This window comes from Hemitrygon akajei, chromosome 9, assembly GCF_048418815.1.
Source record: "Hemitrygon akajei chromosome 9, sHemAka1.3, whole genome shotgun sequence".
Lineage (NCBI taxonomy): Eukaryota > Metazoa > Chordata > Chondrichthyes > Myliobatiformes > Dasyatidae > Hemitrygon > Hemitrygon akajei.
Genome location: NC_133132.1, coordinates 65,302,617 through 65,324,187, shown reverse-complemented (window position 1 = coordinate 65,324,187; position 21,571 = coordinate 65,302,617). Strand labels below are relative to the sequence as shown.

At 40.5% G+C, this 21,571-nt stretch overlaps 1 protein-coding gene across 3 annotated transcripts in view; it reads right to left on the bottom strand.

The window, feature by feature from the left end:
• LOC140733195 (cullin-9) overlaps nt 1-21,571 on the bottom strand; it is a 292,661-nt gene that overhangs the window by 137,563 nt on the left and 133,527 nt on the right. For all 3 annotated transcript variants that reach the window (XM_073056198.1, XM_073056200.1, XM_073056199.1), the window contains 6 exons: nt 16,776-16,966; nt 15,402-15,795; nt 14,276-14,676; nt 5,482-5,672; nt 4,805-5,028; nt 2,742-2,979 (listed from right to left, as the gene is read on the bottom strand). In XM_073056198.1, the coding sequence (XP_072912299.1) occupies nt 2,742-2,979; nt 4,805-5,028; nt 5,482-5,672; nt 14,276-14,676; nt 15,402-15,795; nt 16,776-16,966 (1,639 nt within the window). The remainder of the gene's footprint in view (nt 1-2,741; nt 2,980-4,804; nt 5,029-5,481; nt 5,673-14,275; nt 14,677-15,401; nt 15,796-16,775; nt 16,967-21,571) is intronic.

Below are 21,571 nucleotides of genomic sequence, written 5' to 3'. Positions count from 1 at the left end.
CCCCTAGGTAGGCCATCCCCCGCAACAGTATTCAAACAGGAGTACTTACGGGGACAGCCACAGGGGTACTCTCTAGTATCGGACTTTTGCCCTTCCCTCTCCTGACCGTCATCCACTTATCTGTCTCTCGAGGCCCTGGTGTGACTACTTGCCTGTGGTTCCTCTCTATCACCTCCTCACTTTCCCTGACCAGACAAAGGTTATCGAGCTGCATCTCCAGTTCCCTAACCCGGTCTCTAAGGAGCTGCAGCTCGATGCATTTGGCACAGATGTGGTCATCCAGGAGGCTGGGAGTCTCCTGGACTTCCCACACCAGACATCCAGTACAGAACACTGCCCTCACAGACATACTTCCTGTTTCTATTCTTCACAGGTAATCTACCTCGCCTCAACCCGTTATCAGCAAAGCCCCACTGAGCTAAAGCCTTCCTACTCTGTCTACCTCGTCTACCTCTACTCCATCACCCGCTCTATAAAGCTGTCTCCTTTTAAACTCTCCGCACTCATCTAACTCGCTGACGTCCACATGCTTGCGCAGTCATCCCTCAATCACCTTCTCCTTAGTAATACAATTACACTTACTTCTGACCCCTGACACATTCAAATTTCTAGTATACTGCTGGTGCCTTCCAGTGAAGTCTGACATAAAATAATTATTATATTCACCCAATCTGTTTTGGCCCCCATTACTAACTTCCGGTATACCTTTTTATATTATTGGATAGCTTTCCTTCATTTCATCTTTTCTCCCTTTATTGTTATTTAGTTGCCATTTGTTGGTTTAAAAACTTCCAAATTATCTAGCTTCCCACTAATTTTTAATATATTGTACACCATTTCTTTTGCTTTTATGCTATCTTTGACTTCCCTAGTCAGCTATGGTGGCCTCATCCTCCCTTTAGAATACTTGGGGATGAATCTGTCTTGTGCCTTCAAATTCTTCCCAGAAATTCTAGCAATTGCTGTTCTGCCATCATTCTTGCTGGTGCCCTCTCCCAATCAACTGTAATCAGCTCTTCTCTCATGGCTCTGTAGTTCGCTTTTCTGTATTGTAATACCAATATATCAGATTTTAGCTTCTCCTTCTCAAAATGCAGGGTGAATTCTATTATATTATGATCACTGTCTCCTAAGGGTTCCTTTACCTTCAACTCCCTAATCAAATCTGCTTCATTACACAACACCCAATCCAGAATTGCCTTTTTTCCTAGTGGGCCAATCACAAGCAGCTCCAAAAAAGCCATCCCATAGGCATTCTACAAATTCCTTCCCTTGAGATCCAGCAAAAACCTAATTTTCCCAATCTTCCTGGACATTAAAATCCCCACAACTATCATACATTGCACTTTTTACATTCCTTTTCTACCTCCCATTGCAATTTGTAGCCTATGTCCTACTGTTCAGAGGCCTGTATACAACAGCCATCAGGGTCTCTTTACCCTTGTAGTTCTTGGTATAGACAAGGCTTAAGAGTCAGCAAGCTAAAAGCCTTGGTGATTTTCCCCTACACACTCCAGCACAATCATATTCTCATACAGACATAATACTGAACACAATACTTCAAGAGAGGGCCTTAAAGGATGAACTTGAGCCGTTGGATCGCATTAAGTCTTCTTTCAGCTAAGGAATTGCTCCTCAGGAACTGTCATCTCTCCATCTCCATATTAAACATGACTGGAAAATATGAAAGAGTAGAAGGTCTGCAGATGTTGGAAATCCACACCAGCAAAATGTTGGGAGCAACTCAGGCCAAGCAGCATCCATGGAAATGAGTAAATAGTTGACATTTCATTCCTGACAGAGGGTCTCAGCCTGAAATGTCAATTGTTCATTCATTTCCATAGATGTTGTCTGACTCATTGAGTTCCTCTAGCATTTTGTGTGTGTTGCTTTGGAAAATATCAGCCAGGTTTTTGGTGACTAGAAACCCAGATTTAGCTATTCAAAAGCTAAATGGTTAATTGGTGAGACTGACAGTGGGGGAGCTGTGTTGCCTCAGTTGTGGTGAAGCCGCAGGGTTGCCTGTTACAGCTGCCCAGGAGAGACATCATGCTGGATTGGGTGCTGCCCTCTGATGTTCACGAAGTGGAAACACAAGCCGTACCAGCACAACATCGTATGTATTATTGCTCTACCGGCCATGCCATTCAGGTACTTGCAATACATTATTTTGTTTGTGATTGTATGTTGTCTGCTATCACTGTATGTGCTGTTGGTAATGTGTTTTGCACCTTGGCCCCAGAAGAACACTTTTTCATTTGGTTATATTTCTGTATGGTTAAATAATCAAATTTGAACATGAAATAGATTATTGGCATGGCAAATGTACAGGACAGAGCAAGAGAAAAAATGCATCATTTTGGTTGGAGCAGGCATCTTTGTCTGCCACTAGAGATTAAAGATTAGTTTTATTTGTCACTTGTACATTGAAACATACAGTGAAAAATATGTTTTGCGTCAACAACCAACTCATTCAAGGATGTGCTGGGGGCCATGGTTCCAACACCAACATAGCATGCCCACAACTTACCACTTGCACACAAGTCTTTGGAGTATATGAGAGAGAAAACCAGAGCATCCAGAGGAAATCCACGCGGTCACAGTGTGAATGTACAAACAGCGGCGGGAATTGAACCACAATCACTGTCGCTGTAAAGCATTACACTAACTGCTACACTATTGTGGCTTTAATTTGTACTTGGACACAACTAACTACACAACCAAAGTGTTCCACTACATACCTCGTGATAGCCTGCTGCACAGCCTTTTCAGAACGGAAATGATCCAACCCCTGTACCAGTGACTGGAAGGCTTCTTTATCCTTCATGATGTCAGCAATCTGAGATTCCAGGCCAGTTGACTCATCGCAAATCCAGCGCTCCAATGAGAGAATGATCTCTTTGGTGCCACTTTGCTCTTTTAAGCTCACTAACAGCATCTTCAACTCAGCATCCTTCAAGCTTAAGGCTTCTTTTGATTCTAGAACATTAGAAGATTCCAGGATTAGTCAAGTGGACCATGTCATTCTTGAAAGTCAATAAGTACTAAGTATTTTGGGTCTGCAATTAAAACATTGATCAAGGACAGTTAATTCATTTTAACTCCTCCCTTCATTACACATTCACTGAACTGGAGGAATATTACATCAGAATCCAATTGAAGACCTTCAGAAAAATTCCATGTTGGAAATAATATTTTCTCATAAACTATACAAACAAAACAAATTTTTAATGTGGTCAACAACAGTAGACATCCTAAAAAGCCTACTTTGAACATTAATTAAGAAAATACACTGAAAGGAAATGAAATTCACACCTTAGATGGCAAGTAAATAACTCTCTACAGTAACTAATTTTTAAAAGACACAAACTGCATTTGTTTCAATAATGAAAAAAACTTCCTAATGCATGATCAGCCAAAAAAGACAAGATCCAAAGGGGGTATCCATACACTTGGTAGAAAAGGTAGATTTAATGGAGGAGCCCATTAAAAGAGTGGATGGAGGTACCTAGCCAAAGAGGTTTAGATTTAGAACTTCAGAACACTGGTGCTAGGTTGCTGAAGGCACCAGAATGAGGATCTTTGAGAAGACAAAAGATCGGAGATAGTTTTCGGAAGTCTAGGAGCTATAGGGTTACAAGTAAAATAGGTCTCTAGTCAAGGATGAGAAAATTAAACTGGCCGACTTAGAGCTCAGATAATTCAATGAGTATAGGCAAGGTTCGCTGCAAGACAGTGCAGAAAGGGGGGAACCACAAGTTTCTTGATCACCACTACCAAAACTAGATTTGGAATTTAAGAATGAAATGCTCTCAGTGAATAAAATAAGATCATGAGCAGGACTGACGTGATAGATGCTGAGAGGCTGTTTCCTCTGGCTAGTGTAGCTTTGCAGAATGGTCTCACAACAAAAGGTCAGCCATTTACGACTGGGATGAGAAATTCATGCATGTGCAAATCAATGCAATGTTCTGCCTCAGAGCTGTATATTCAGGCTTTCAAGTTTATTCATGATGGCAAAGACAGAATTTTAGACACTAATGAGAGTATACAGGGACAGACAGGAAATGGATAAAGTGCAAGATCACTATCTTACAGAACAGCAGAGTAGGCACTGGAGGTCAATGTTACATTAGACTGTTACACATCTATTGTCAAAGAAGTACTTGCATAAAAAGGTAAACCTTCATACGAGCAAGGACAGAAAACAGGGCAAAGTGAGTATACTTATTTATTCAGTAAGTTATGGGTCAAAGTATTTGGTGAGTACATTTCTAACTCTTCTGGCTTCAGTCTCGTTGCTGTCTGTTCTGAAATTGTTAGGTTGCGTTCAAGAAAACAATGAAATGGCACGCTGCCGTCTGACAGCGTTTTCAGATTTCTCCGGTTACCCCCTCCACAATGATCTGCCCGAGCGGCGTTTTCAAAATTACACACTTTGGAGAGCGTTTCTGAAAAGCTCCGGTTTCAAGGGACGAAAACGCAGTTTTAGTGTGGACGGAGGATAAAAATGAAGAGAAAAAGCTTCGGTTACAGATTTATCCGGTGTAGTATGGATGTAGCCTTAAAGAGCTATAGAGTAAATACTAGAAGATGGGACTAGCTCCCTGGGTAACAAAGTTAGCATGGATTATTTGGCCAGAAGGGCACACTTCTGTGATGTAGAACCATGGCACATGAATACTCAACAGTAAAGGTAGTATTTTATAAATGGAGCTGTGATCCCAAAATAAAGATAGAAATGAAATATAATACTACATGGTTATTCTGAGTTTAACTGCATGTTAAAAGTACCAGTCATTACCTTTATTCTCAATTCCAGTGGAAAGCTTATGGTTCAAAGAGATATTACTGAGGGCCATGATTGCCAGCATCTGTTGATGACTGCCAGTGGAGCTGCTTCCATTTCCAATGCAGCTATACAGAATTGGACAAATATCACAAGATACCAACAACTCCGCTAGGCTTTTGTGATTAGAAACCAGCATAATGACAATTAGCAAGCCATCTTGCACCGCAGAGGAACATCTGGAAAGAATCATAAGGGTAAAATATGGTTGAGAAAAAATGTGCATTCACAAATATTAATTATTTCACCACCACTCCCACTTCCCAACACAAAATGTCACTTTTACTGCCCTTTGAGAAAATTCAAAGATCAAAAGGTCCTAATTAAATCACTGGTGTCACTGATCTGGCTGATCTCAAACAGGTATTACCGTACAAGGCTTGACAGGAGGAAAGTTGAAGAACAAAACTCTTAACATGTTCCTATTCCAAACATTATCCAGTAATTTCCACTAGAAACCACGTGCATAATGTCCAGGGGCAAAAAAATGGTTCGGTCTTTCCAGATTAGAATAGCCAGAATAGTTGCAGAAAACACACTACTAGAAGATACACAAGGGTTAAACCTGAAAGGCATTGTGATGGACAGATAAAAAGGCCAGGAACAAGCACATCTGGTGAAACTCTCCTTACCCACAGGTGTTCATCATTTTCGCTACAGCTGCAGGAATAACACTGAGCAGGCCTTGTGAATTCTGGGTGGAGGCTGAGCCAATACTAGCAAAGATCTCAAGGATGACCTGAGCATCAGCATCAGCAAGGTGAGGGCGAACACTTTTTGTGCGCATGTCATATTTGCTGGCTCCCGTCAGAATCTTCAGAGTCTGCAGAGACAAATTTGTGACAATTATTAAACACAGCATCAAATAAATAAAACCTATAAAAATGTACTTTGTTTGACTTTGTGACCTTATTTCTTTCTACTAAAAGTCCTTCCTAGTCAATAAAGGACAATGCAAGAGTATACAACGTTGTCACAAAGGAACATGCACCCAATTAAGTTCTCATAGATATCAAATGTTATACTGTATAAAAATAATCCAGAATTGTAGTGCAACTTGAAGCAAATATTGGCCAAAAGCATCAGCAGAACTCCCCATGCCCACCTAAGTGCTGGTTGGGGGGCGGTTGATTGGGTGCTGTGGGGGGAAGATAAGCCCTTAGTTTACAAACCCATCTGAAATATGACAGCTCTCAGTAATCACTGGACTGAACTCATTCAAGAAAGTGTGCTCACATCACTGGACTTTAACCTATGTTGATTCTGTACCACCTGAATCACAGCTACTACACTATCAGCTACCCTTGCTGAATGAGGCATGGTGACATAACAGTTAGCAATGCTGCCCCACAACTCCGGTTTGATCCTGTCCACAGATGCTGTTCGTACATTGTTCAAGTGACTGTGTAGGTTTCTTCCAATTGCCCATGTCCCATCCTACATTCAGAAGATGTACTTATTGGTTTACTGGCTATTGTAAATTGCCCCTAGGTATAGTAAGTAGCCAAATAATTACACAGGAAATCCAGTGTACATGTTCATGTGAGGAAGAAAGTTAAGGGTGGCAATGTGTGGAAACCTCAAACATCAAGAGCTACTGTAAATTTTGTCACAAAGGAAAAAGTATTTATAAGGTTTAGGAAGCTGAAATTGGACAGGGCCTGTAACGAAAGTAAAAGAAGCCAGGGGATCAGGAGGGCTAAAAAAGACCATGAAATGTCTTTGGCAAGTAGAATTTATAAAAAAAATCTGAAGACATTTTACATCTATAGTGAAGATAAGTGGATAGCTAGGGAAAGCGTGACAGCTGAAGGATAAAGGGAAGAATTTAGGCCATGAGCAGGTGGAAGTGGGTCAGGCACTAAATGAGTGTTTTGCATTGGTACTCACCTGGGGTTTTGATAACATGGAATTGAACTTGGACACAGCAGCCTCAATGGGTCCAAACAAATTGTAATTTTTCATCCTCTACATTTTTTTCACAATCTCAAGATACTACTGGACATTAAGAACAACAAGTACTGCAGGTCTACCCCAGGAAGAGTTGCTGGATAGAGATGGAGCTGGACTTCTGCGCATCATGTTGCAACCTGTTTCAGTCACCCATGGTAGCAGGCATCAGGCACCTTGACTGCAGAGGAACACTTTCATTTGGCTGTATTCATGTGTATGGTTGAATGATAATAAAACTTGAGCTTGGGAGAGGACACACATGACAGAGAAAACAGAACACTGATAACTCTAGGGCATGTTGATATCAAGGAAGCATTGGTACTGGCTCTCCTGAAGAACATTAAGGTAGATAAATTACCAGGGGCTGATGAGACTAATCCAAGTTGATTAAGATCCCAGAGGACTAACGCAGAACCAATGGTGTTCCTCTATTTTTAAAAAAAGCAACAGAGGAAATCTATCAAATTATAGGCCAGTGAAACTCTTATCAAGTGGTAAGAAAAGTACATGAGAATTCTTCAGTGATAATGATTTAAATTGGCAGATTGGTTTAAAATTATCACATGCACTAAAGTACAGTAAAAAAATTTGTCTTGCATACTGTCTATACAGACCAATTCATAACAATAGTGCAATAAGGTAGCACAAGAGAAAACAGTAAGAGGGCAGAGTAAGATGTTACATTGACAGAGAAAGTGCACCGCACACAGTAAATTGCAAGGTCATAACAAGGTACATTGTGAAGTCAAGAGTCCATCTTATATGACTACTGAACTACAGAATAGTCTCATAACAGCAAGACATCTGTCCTTCAACCTGGTGGCATGTGCTCCCTGATGGGAGGGGAGGTTAGTTTTCATGATGTGCTGAGCTTTGTCCACAACTTTCTGCAGTTTCTTGTGGTCACAGATAGAGCAGTTGCCATACAAAGCTGTGATGTATCTGGACATATACTTTCTATAGTGCATCAATAAAAATTGCTCAGGGTGAAAAGGGGAAAATGCCAAATTTCTTTAGCATCTGAGTAAGCAGGTGTATTTGTGAGCATTTCTGGCCATGGTGTCAAAGTGGTTGAACCAGGACAGGCTATCGGTGATGTTCACTCCTAGGAACTTGAAACACTCAACACTCCCAACATCAGCACAACTGATGTAACTGAGACTATTTGGTTAGACCACGTGCTCAGTTCAGGTTGCTTATAGGAAGGATACGGGAGCTTTGGAGCCGACACACAAATTTACCAGAATACTTCCTGGATTAGAAAGCACGTCTTATGAGGTTAAGATGAGCGAGCTAGGCCTTTTCTCTTTGGAGTACAGAAGCATGAGAGAGAAGACTTTATAGAGGAGTATAAGATGACAAGAGGTATCCATCGAATAGGCAGCCAGAAACCTTTTTTCCCCCAGGGCAGAAATAGCTAATACAAGGGGGTATAATTTTAAAGTGATGGAGGAAAGTATGGGGGGGGGGGGGGAGATGTCAGAGGCAAGTTTTTTGCAGAGATTGGTGGGTGTATGGAATGCATTGCCAGATGTGGTAGTAGAGGTAGATACATTAGGGACATTTAAGAGACTCTTAGATAGACATATGGATGATACAAAATTGGAGGCCTTTGTGGAAGGTGAGGGTTAGATTGATCTTAAAGTAGGTTAAGACCCCACACCACCATGGGCCAAAGGGCCTGTACTGTGCTTTAATGTTGTAAGTATAATAAGTGATTCCCAGAGGTCACCTACACATAGTGGGCACTTCATTAGGTATATCTGTACATGTGCTTATTAATGCAAATATCTAATCAACCAAACACATGGCAGCAACTCAATGCATGAAAGTATGCAGACATGGTCAACAAGTTCAGACCAACAGAAAATTGAGATCCACGTGCCTTTGACTGTAGAATAACTATTGGTGCCAGATGTGGTGGTTTGGATGTATGACAGACACTGATCTCCTGAGACTTTTTACAAACACACACACACACACACACACGCACGCACGCACGCACGCACGCACGCACGCACGCACGCGCGCGCGCGCGCGCACAGAAGTTTGGGCACCCCTGGTCAAAATTTCTGTTATTGTGAATAGTTCAGTGAGTAGAAGATGAACTGATCTCCAAAAGTCATATAAAGATGAAACATTCTTTTCAACATCTTTAGCAAGATTAGTGTATTATTTTTGTTTTGTACAATTTTAGAGTGAAAAAAAAAAGGAGCACCATGCAAAAGTTTGGATACCCCAAGAGATCTGAGCTCTCAGATAACTTTTACCAAGGTCTCAGACCTTAATTAGCTTGTTAGGGCTATGGCTTGTTCACAGTCATCGTTAGGAAAGGCCAGCTGATGCAAATTTCAAAGCTTTATAAATACCCTGACTCCTCAAACCTTGTCCCAACAACAGCAACCATGGGCTCCTCTAAGCAGCTGCCTAGCACTCTGAAAATTAAAATAAGTGATGTCCACAAAGCAGGAGAAGGCTATAAGATAGCAAAGCATTTTCAGGTAACCATTTCCTCAGTTCGTAATGTAATTAAGAAATTAAAAACCCTAACCCTAACCGGAACAGTGGAGGTCAAGTTGAGGTCTGGAAGACCAAGAAAACTTTCCGAGAGAACTACTTGTAGGATTGCTAGAAAGGCAAACCAAAACCCCTGTTTGACTACAATTGGGAATTGCACCGTCTCGGATCCCAAGACTCTGCAGCAGATAGTGAGGTTAGCTGAGAAGATCATCAGGGTCTCTCTTCCTGCCATTACAGACATTTACACCAAACACGCACCTGCAAAGCTAACAGCATTGTGAAGGACAGCACGCACCCCTCATACAAACTCTTATCCCTCCTGCCATCTGACAAAAGGTACCAAAGCATTTGGGCTCTCACAATCAGACTGTGCAAGTTTCTTCCCCCAAACCATCAGACTCCTCAATACCCAGAGTCTAGACTGACATCTACATCATTTATTATATTGAAATTTGTCCTCTACTGTGCCTATTGTCTTGCTTATTAATTATTTGTTAATTAATTATTGTACTGCCCTGCACTGTTTTTTGTGCACTTTATGTAGTCCTGTGTTGGTCTATAGTCTAGTGTAGTTTCTGTGTTGTTTTATGTAGTCTCGTGTCGCCTTGAGTTGTCTCACATAGTCTAGTGTAGTTTTGTGTTGTTTCACGTAGCACCATGGTCTTGGAGGAACATTGTTTCGTTTTTACGGTGTACTGTACCAGTAGTATATGGTCAAAATGACAATAAAAAGCAATTTGACTTGACTTGAAAAGACCTTCGGGAAGATTTAGCAGACTCTGGAGTGGTGGTGCACTGTTCTACTGTGCAGCGACACCTGTACAAATATGACCTTCATGAAAGAGTCATCAGAAGAAAATATTTCCTGCATCCTCACCACAAAATTCAGCGTCAGAAGTTTGCAAAGGAACATCTAAACAAGCCTGATGCATTTTGGAAACACGTCCTGTGGACTGATGAAGTTAAAATAGAACTTCTAGACCGCAATAAGCAAAAGTATGTTTGGAGGAAAAAGGGTGCAGAATTTCATGAAAAGAACACCTCTCCAACTGTTAAGCACGGGGGTGGATCGATCATGCTTTGGGCTTGTGTTGCAGCCAGTGGCACGGGCAACACTTCACTGGAAGAGAGGGAAGAATGAATTTGATTAAATACCATCAAATTCTGGAAGCAAACATCACACCATCTGTAAAAATGCTGAAGACTAAAAGAGGATAGCTTCTACAACAGGATAATGATCCTAAACACACCTCAGATCCACAATGGACTACCTGAAGAGGCGCAAGCTGGTTTTGCCATGGCCCTCACAGTTCCCCGACCTAAACATCATCAAAAATCTGTGGATAAACCTCAAAAGAGCAGTGCATGCAAGACGGCCCAAGAATCTCACAGAACTAGAAGCCTTTTGCAAGGAAGAATGGGTGAAAATCCCCCAAGCAAGAATTGAAAGACTCTTAGTTGGCCACAGAAAGTGTTTACAAGGTGCGATACTTGCCAAAGGGGGTGTTACTAAGTACTGACCATGCAGGGTGGCCAAACTTTTGCTTCGGGCCCTTTCACTTGTTTGTTATTTTGAAACTGTAACAGATGGAAATAATAAAGTAATCTTGGTTAAAATATTAAAGAAATGTGCCATCTGTAACTGTATGCCTTTTGGAAAGAGAGAGAGACATACACACACACACACACAAAAACAGGGTCTCTAGTTTACAAAAGAATGGTGCAAAAAACAAAAATAAACATTCAGAGGGGTGCCAATTCTGTGGGCAAAGTGTTAATTGGAGAGATCAGAGGAGAATGGCAAGGCTGTTCCAAGCTGAAAGGAAGACAACAGTAACACAAATAACCACACATTACAACAGTGGTGTGCAGCAGAGTATCAAAAATCAGTATCTATTAAAGGGAGAAGCTCTGAAAAAGATATTAAATCAACATACATTTCCAGTAGCTTGTATGAAACAAATGTAACAGTTTGGAACAACCTTTTGGTTCACTGTGTCCATGCTACCTCTTTGTAGATATCTTTTGAGTTGGCCCCCTCCCTACAGTCCTGCTAATTATTTTTCCATTAAGAGCTTATACTACAGGTAGTCCCCGAGTTACGAACGTCCGACTTACGGACAACTCGTACTTACGAACCGAGGAAGGAGAACGCCATCTGCCATTTTAAGTCAGATCACGGTGCCATCCGCCATTTTAAATTGGATCGCAACGTCGTCCGCCATTTTAAATCGTTGCCATTGACACTGTGTTGAGTGTTTAATTTTGTATTTGGCTTAAAACTTTCTTAGTAAGATTCACCCTGACCTTCCCCCCCCCCCCCCCCCCCCGTTCCAGTCGGCTGGTGGCTCAGTGAGATCAGCGTCGGGCTGGAGAACGGAGGTTCGCAAGTTCGATCCAGTGACAGACCGCTCCCGTGCTGGGTTGCTGTCGATCCAGTGACTCTTGTACCATCCATGCAAGGTTGATATCGAGCTCGCAACTCGACCTCGTAAAAAAAACACTGCCACCTCCAGTTTAAATTCCCACACAGAATACTGTGGAGGATCAAATACCCAAACCCACTTGTCCCATTTAGCCTGTCTCAGTGCAGTGGTCCTTAGGACCCAGCGGTCCTTAGGAGCCGGCGGAGCTCGGGACCCGCCACCCGCAGTGTTTCTGCTCCATTGACGGGAAGCAATCGCAATTGAAAATAAAGTGGAAATAATAAAGTGTTTGGAAAGAGGTGAAACACCATCGGTCATTGGAAAAGCGTTAGGCTACTGTCGGTCAACGATCGGAACAATTTTAAAGGATAAAGGATAAAGTGAGAATAATGGAGCATGTGAAAGGCCCTGCCCCAATGAAAGCTACAATTATTACTAAGCAACGCAGTGGTTTAATTATTGGAATACATACGTTTCTTAAGTGTTTTATATGCATAGAAAGGTAAAATATATACTATATACTAAGACAAACATTTGACTGACACTAAATAATACCGGATGTACTTGTTCTGACTTAAAGACGGACTCAGGAACAAAACTCGTACATAACCCGGGGACTGCCTGTAACTTTGTTGCAAACCCTGATCAATTCTCGGCCTACCACGAGCAAATTCAAGACTGCAACAACTTTGTATCCTCACACCCCACCATAATTTTTGCCATCATTTTGAATCTGGTATTCCCTTGATTGCTGGACCATCTGACTGTCATGAACTAATGTACATCTATCAAATCGGCTCTTAACCACCTTTGATCAAAAGAGCATCACCATAATGTCACCAACCTAACCTTAAAGCTTAAATCTCTCATTTCATGAAAACTAGATTGATCACGAGGATAAATTGTAAACAAGATTATTTAAACAATTGGAGAGACAGAGAATGTAGACAAAAGAACAAAGAGATGTGAATGTAGGAGTTGCATGTAGGAGGCTGTCCTCCACCCCCAGAAAGAAAAGAAAAAGGAAAATCAAATAAGCTGAACCAAGATCTGATATAGGCAGAGAAATCAAGTTACTTTAAGTTCTAGAAATCAGTATTGAGTCTAGAAGGCTGCAACATGGCAGATGGAAGGTGTGATCCCATGCCTGAAGCTTGTATTGTGCCTCATGCTACCGAGTACCGGTAGGTCCACAGATCAGATTGGGAGTAAAATGGAAAATTAAAGTGGCAGGCAATGAGAAGCTCAAGATCCCCTTTGCAGACAGAATGCATAAAATAGTCATCTAATCCACATGGATTTCCCTGATGCACAGGAGACCATATTGTGAACATTGAATTCAGTACGCTAGATTGGAAGAAGAGCGAGTGGATTGCTACTTCACCTGGAAAAACTGTTCAAATCTCCGGGTTGTGGAAAGGGAAGAGATGAAAGGACAAGTGTTGTATTGCCTTAAATTGTAAAAGTGTGGTAAGAAAGGGAATGTGGACGGAGGAAACAGAAAAATGCACCAAAGAATTTCAAAGGGAACAATCCTTGCTGAATCTCTAACATAAAAATAAATAAAACTGGTGGTGGTTTGTCTGGTGGTGGAATCGCTTTGGAGGTGATGGAAATTGCAGAGAATGGTCTGTTGAATGCAGGGGTTCAGAGAATGAAGGTGAGGACCCAGGGAAGTTCTGTGAATAAAAATGAATGAGATGCCATCAAGGCCTTTGTTAACAATGGTAAGAAAGAGGCCACAGTTCAGGAAGACATTGCAGAGGTACATTTATAGTTCATATTTCAGAAGAAGATTTATCTGTTTTGTTTTAAAATACTAATATCAAAATATAGTGTTGCAGTTAGGCAGAACACCAAAAAAAATGGCAAATCCCTTGAAGTTATCTAAATCATACACTCCTGTGCTTTTCCACTTAAAAAATAATGACAACAAAAATAAGGATTATGGGGATAGTGCTGGAAAATGGCACCAAGATCATAATAAACAATGGGGCGGGTTTGAAAGCAAAAACTCGCCTGCTCCAATTTCTATTTCTCAGAACTCCTATCACTCTAACAAACCCATCCAGTGCCAATGCAATAGAAACATTAGTTCACCCAAAACAGATTACTTAACAGCTTTTGATTGCAATAAATCAGCAGTGTACTAAGTGAACAACATAAAGAATGCTCATGACCTGTTGGTAGATTCCAAACAATTTTGAGTATGTCATTTCATAAGTACAAGTTTTACAAATTTAGAGACTTGAAAATTATTGGTGACAGTACATTGCACTTTGAATGCATATAATAATGTCAGCTATTTCATGGGTGGATTTTTAAATTTATGGAGGATAGACCACTAATCCAAAGCAGCAACTCTTACATAGGCTGAGAGAGAAAACCGCTGCTTCGTTAGAAGATGATGCTCATATTTTATTTTAAGTCAATCACCGTGTTCCTAGATGAGGATTTGCAGGGGTTCAGTATCCTTCAAGAGAGGAAAGGGAACATTTTTTTTAAATGAATTAAGTGTTTAACTTACTGCCAGAGCAGCTTGCTGGATGAGTGGAGAATTCTTGTGTTCTTGCATGCAGGACAGAATACTCTTAATTCCCCCCTCTGTAGCAAACAGTGCTCTCCAGTCATATCGTTGCATCAGAATATACAGTAGCTGCAAGCATGTGATGACCAAAGTTTTCTCCTTGGACAGATTGGTTAGTTCTTCCACCAGTAGTTTGATCAGCTTATCCCTTTGGTTTAGACTGGAATCCACTTTCAGAGGTAGCTTCTCTCGTGAACCATCCTCCTCCAACATCTTAGTGATGAACTTAAAACCTGCAACTTGCAAACTTATATCACAACTTGATTTCTTCATGATGTCTACAACATCCCCCATTTTCTCCAAATTTGTCTTACGTCCAGTCACTTTGGGGCAGTCAAACACTAAAAAAAACAAAAAATGTTTTAGTTTATAACAGTCTGACAACTCTCCATATTTCACTACCTGAATGATGAATCACAAAATAAACTAACAGTTCATCACTCCATGCTGTCCATTGTTGCAGGAGAAAGAATACTGAGGCTAATAACTAGGAAATAGGGATATAGATTGTGCTAATGTTGTATAGGGAACAACAGACAACGTAAAGAGAATAGAGACAAGGAATGTAGCAGTGACAACACCCAAGTTCAGGAACTTACGTAATTATGTTATAGTACGTACCCAATGTAATAGAAAATTGGATTAGCTGTTAAGACCGGTTGATAATAATTTCATTCTGCAATCAAGACCTAATCTGCTACATAATTAAGTCTTCCTGTAACCACCTTTCTCTTATCAAAATGTAGTTTTTCTGGTAATCTAATCAACTGAGAATGTAAAAGCTGCACTTAATTCGTGCTCTGATAGAGCAGTTTTGACTGGTCTCCTGATGCATACCAGTTTTTAATAAATTGCCTGTTGTCTTGAACACCAACTCAGTTTGGCTTTCAGTTTGCTCCTATACCATCCGACTGAATAATGAATTATAATCAATAGTCTGTCACAATCTGTTGCTCAATTTTTCCAGAACCAAAGGACCACAGTTCAGGCTAGTGGACTATGCCGGCCACTGTGATTGAGAGAAAAAACCTGATATTTACCCCCTATTTACAATGGATACACTTACCTTTGAGCTTCTCATCAAGATCATCTGGTAACTCTAATTCTTCCATTCTGTCCATCTCTGCCTGCTGCCCAGCACTGATTTTGCTTGAAGTGGGTGCAGTGTTTGTCAATACTGGAGGTACTTCTTTCTTCGCTTTCTTTGACTGAGAAGCGGATAATCCAGAGGATGAGCCCATGGCAGGTTGGGATCCATACTCAACACTTGTTAATGTACCGGAGAGCGGGTCCTGATCCAGCACTTTCCTCTTCAAATAATGTTTGGTATAAACATGAGAACTCTCCAGGTCATTACGATAGGGTGCTGGACAATATGGATTCAAGAAATGAAGCAGTTTCTGTGCTAGTTCCACAGGTACAGTCAATTGAATCAACACACTCTCATCCATTACTGAAATCTGTGAAGAAATCAAATGGGGTTGTCAAAATTATTAGCCTCTGTTATTTTATATAGATATCTTTTTATTACAAGATTAATTATATTTCCTATCATTGTACACCATCTCATCACCATTTTGATTATTTAGATTATTGTTCTTTATTTCATCACTTTAAAACTACATACATAGTTAACCACTTAGCCAGAGAAAGCCATTCTGGTATTTTGTAACAAGTAGTCTCAGGTGAATAATTTTCTTTTTTAAAAAAAGTGGATAGTGAGAACTTGACAATTCACAACAACCCCATTTCTGAATACGTTGCTGTCAATCTTTTACATTTAAAGCATGAGTGAAAACTAGATAAAGCTTGGTGAAATATTCTGTAAAACAGACTGCAAAAACTCATTTACTAAAGAATCAGGGTCAGAAAATAATGGTGAAATGCAAGGTAGACCAAGGGGGAAAAATCAAAGCAACAGAATTAAGATGATCACCATAGCCTGAAAATCAAAATCTGCCAGTGAGAAATAAAATAGAAAATACTGAAACATTTAGGTCATTAATATATTAAATCAGTTATAAAATATTCAATAACATGAAATCAAATCCAGATTACTTCGTTAATTCAATAAAGACCAGAGGACCTATTAGTGTGAAAATAAAATCAGATTGACTATAAACACACCAAATAAGATGCCACTTATGATGGCAGACGACCACTGTAACAGTAAAGGTTAGGCGCAAGACATCACAAAGATGACTAACAGTAATTACAAATGAGTGAGCCCATCTGTCCAACTTCTCATGCACCCAGAAATTTCATTTCCCCGATCATAAACACTGGAAGATTGGGTCTGTTTGAAGTTCATCTCTTGGGAGCAGAGATGCTTCAATAGTCAAATTAAACTTTTCACCTCATTTTAAAGACCAGGAGAAGGGGTACACTCTCGAAGAATTCATATATTGCTAAACCCCATGAGTACAATCTACTCACTCACCTGATCTTCTAGACTCTGTCTGATGATTTCGACAGCCTCCTGTTGCTGTTTTGGCTCCAACTTCTTGATGAAGAAAAGTACTTCCCACCATTCTGAGCGTCTGAGAATAGAGGAATCTTCAGGAATGCTCTCCGACAGGTAAGGAAGAGAGTATAAGCCACCAGGTGGCTTATGGAAAAATGTCTGAGCCACTAAAATACAAACATGTCATGTAATATGCTGTCATCGCAGAAGAAAATGAATCACATTTCAATAGAATGATGATAATTCACTTTTTCAAAAAATCCTTAGGGATGTGCCAGTTTTTAAAAGATCATATTCTTTGTTCTAGCATGAACTAAATTATCTACAATGATTCAGGCAAAACTGTTCACTAGACAAAAAGTTCACATACTGAGGAATCCACAAAAAAAAAGTGAAACTGCTAGATAGGCAGAACTATGTTAAGCAAAGTTCAAGAATAAGTTATAAGAAAATCCAATGAAACACCAGTTTAGACATTAAAAACACAACCAAATTTTGAATCAAGTGAAAAAATAAAGTACTCTTTCTTTTAGGATGTGCTCTTAATCTTCCAGACATCTACAGAGGTTTCACAACCAATAACTACGGTCACTTAGGCAGGCAAATGTATTACATATGTATATTTGGTTTTTACAGGTTCCTAAAAGTCTAATGGAGGCAGACTTGCCCACTTTAAGACCACAAAATCTTTCCCAACTTTCAGAACGTCAAATCTGAAAGCCAGCCAGTTACATGAAGCACCATGTACTCATCTCTAATTGATACAGATTTCCAGACACGAAGGTATTGCCTTACATCTAACACTTCAAAGGTCATACTGCAACTTTACAGCATGGTTTAAATGACAATCCAATACTGTAAAACAGTGCTAGACAAGTGATATTAAATAGGACTGAGGGTTTCACCAATCACCTTATGTTTCTCCCTCCCCTCCCATACCTTTTAAAACTACTCATCTTCTTTTTTACCTCCAATCCTGCCAAAGGGTCTCGGCCTGAAACGTCAACTGTACTTTTTCTATAGATGCTGCCTGGCTTGCAGAGTTCCTCCAACATTTTGTGTGTGTTGCTTGGATTTCCATCATCTGCAGATTCTCTACTTTTAAATAGGATTTGCTTATACTTATCCTAATTAGCACCAAGTTCTCAAGGTAGAATGAAAACAGATGGCTAGGAATATTCTTGGCTGAAGTCAGCTAAGGCATAGATAGCAATTTCAGCCACAGCTGATGTGTATTGTGATAAAAGCAGAAATAGGTGGTTTTGAAATAGTGTCAATCAAAATTTCAGACCTTCATTAACTCTCAGACCAATTACAACAAGTCAGTTGTGAATAATCAGGTTTGACTTGAGGCTATAGCCAGGATGAGTGACAGGATTTGTGATGAGACTAAAAATAATAATTTCAATCCTCTAATATTAACTTAGAGGAAACTTATAATTATCGAGTATCCATGTCAACAAAAACAGAAAACAGAATTGGTGGAGGAATGAAAAGAGTTTAAGTAAAGCTGTGCATTCTCCTGCACATGGAAATGGATGCTTTGCTTTTGAATAATGCCAAGAGGCAGCATCTAACTGCTAAATAAGACAGAGCCAAGGATAGATCCTTGGATGACACAGAAGATAGTAGTATAAGAAGCAATTTTCAGGGACTCTTTGACTGCTAGTGTCCCTTTCTAATCATTTTTGGCCAGCTCCTCTCTCATGCCTCTGTAATTCGTTACTCCACTGTAATACAGTCGGCCCTCCCTATCCGCAGATTCCGCATGCGCGGATTCAACCAACCGCAGATCGGAAAAATCGGGAAGTTCTCTCTCCAGCACTCGTTATTTGAGCATGTACAGACTATTTTTTTTCTTGTCATTATTCCCTAAACAATACAGTATAACAACTATTTACATAGCGCTTACATTGTATTAGGTATTGTAAGTAATCTAGAAATGACTTAAGTACAGGCAGTCCCCAGGTTATGAACGAGTTCTGTTCCTGAGTCTGTCTTTAAGTCGGATTTGAAGTCGGAACAATTACATCCGGTATTATTTAGCGTCAGTTAGTCAAACGTTTTTCTTTGTATATAGTAGATATTTTACCTTTCTATGCATATAAAACACTTAAGAAACGTATGTATTCCAATAATTAAACCACTGCGTTGCTTAGTAATAATTGTAGCTTTCATTGGGGCAGGGCCTTTCACATGCTCCATTAAAATTTTTCCAATCGTTGACCGACTGTAGCCTAACGCTTTTTCAATGACCGATGGCGTTTCACCTCTTTCCAATCGCTTTATTACTTCCACCTTATTTTCAATCGTGATAGTGATTACTTTCGTGAACAGAAACACTGTGGATTCAGAGCTGCACCGCCAGGTCCTAACGTCCACCGCACTGAGCATGTTAAATAAAGTCTGGGGTTCCGCTGGGTCCTAAAGACCACCACACTGAGCCAAGTTAAATAAGGGACTTGAGCATCCGCGATTTTTGGTATCCGCGGGGGGTCTCGGAACCAATCCCCCGCGGATAAGGAGGGCCGACTGTACTGATACATCTGACCATCTTCTCCTTCTTAATCTGCAGAGTGAATTCAATCATAGATCTAAAGTTCTTTTAGCTTAAGCTCCCAAATCAAATTTGATTCATTATACCACACCCCATCCAGAATTGTCTTTCCCAGCGTAGGCTCAACTACAAGCTGTTCTAAAAAGTCATCTCACAGGCATTCTACAAATTCCATCTCTTGGGATCCAGTATCAACCCCGATTAACCAATGTGCCTGCATGTTGAAATCCCCCGTGACTATCATTATCCTTATTATGTGTCTTTTCTATCTCGTGTTGTAATTTGTATATCATATCTTGGCTACTGTTCAGAGGCCTGCATATAATTCACATCAGGGTCTTTTTACTATTGCGCTTTCTTAACTCTAACCACAAGGATTCTATGCCTTCCAATCCTATGTCACCTCTAAGAATTTAATTTCATTTTTTACCAACACAGCCACCCCACTCCATCTGCGTACCTGCCTGTCCTTTCAATATAATGTGTATCTTTGGATGTTAAGCTCCCAGCTGTAGTCGTCTTTCAGCCACAACCAAGTGACGCCCACAATGTCAAATCTGCAAATCTCTAACTGCACTACAAGATCATCCACTTTATTCCATATAAAGTGCTCAGGTTTTCTAAAACAATATGTAGATAAGCCTACAAGAGGAGAGGCAATACTTGATCTGGTGTTGGGAAATGAACCTGGACAGGTGACAGATCTCTCAGTGAGAGAGCATTTTGGAGGTAGTGATCATAATGCCTCCTCCTTTACCACAGCTCTGGAGAGGGATAGGAGCAGACAATTTGGGAAAACATTTAACTGAGGTAGGGGGAAATATGATGCTATTAGGCAGGAACTTGGGATCATAAATTGGGAGCAGGTGTTCTCAGGGAAATGTACAGCAGAAATATTGCAAATTTTTAGAGAACATTTGCATGGCATTCTGCAGAGGTATGTTCCATTGAGACAGGGAAAGTATGGTTGGGTAAAAGAACCATGGCATACAAAGGACGTAGAAAATCTAGTTAAGAAAAGAAACAGGGGACTTCCGGTAAGATGGCGATTGTTTAGGTGCTCCGAACTTTTGTTCCGTTACTGTCGCTACCTTTGCACTAAATGTCTCCATTTTTTAAACCTTAGTTAGGAATTATTTCGGTATCTCGTACTTGCCTGTGAATATACCTAACTTACAATGTCTAGCAAGAGTTCTAAATCCGGGAGAAAAGAAGCTATGACCCCGTCGGACGAGACTCTGGTTGCGCTGGGAAAGCTCCGAGACGAAATCTTAAAGGAATTTAAAACCGCTTTCAAACAGTTAGAAGATAAACTGGATCGGATCAACGATAAAGTAGACAAACATGCTGAAAACTTATCTCGCATCGATTCGACTTCTGAAGATTTAGAAAGTCATGTTCGATACTTGGAGACTCTCTGTTCCAGTTTAGAGGAAAAATCTAACAAACTTCTTTCCAAAATGGTGGATCTCGAAAATCGCAGCAGACGCTGTAACATCAGAATTCTGGGATTACCAGAGGCGACTGAAAAGGGACCAACCGTGAAGTTTTTCGCCGAGTTTCTCAGTGAGTTATTCGGGAAAGATTTGCTTCCAAAGCCGCCCGAGCTCGAACGGGCACACAGAGTTTACGTTCCCCCCGGAATTCTGGGCTCCCGCCCGCGACCAGTAATCTTGTGTTTCCATCAATACCAGGTAAAACACATTCTGATTGTGGAGGCACGTCGCAGAGGTTCTTTTTCTTTCCAGGATACAACCATTCGCTTTGTGGAAGATTTTGCACCCCAGACCTTAAAGATGCGCACTGAGTTTAAAGGCGTAATGAAAGTGCTTTTTGATCGTGGTTTCAAACCTTCCCTTCGTAACCCTGCTGATCTACGAATCAAGCTTAATACCGGGAAATTCAAGTGGTTCAAATCAGCAAAGGAAGCTGAAGCGTTTGTGGCAAGTCTTCCGGCTATCCAGTCATCTTCGGAATCTGATCAGACCTCCTAAAATGGTGGATAAGTACTCCTCGTAGTAAAATTACTTTCTCTGGACTCGGAATTCACTTGAATCACTCAGACATTATTCATTGAAACTTTAAGGGCTGTTGACAATCTCTCCCGGGATTTGGTGTGTGTGTAACCTATTTTTATTCTTGCATAACTTTACCTACAGAGTTCTACAACTAATTCTAACTTGTTTTGGAGGTTCGAAGTCTTTAGTGAAGGCCT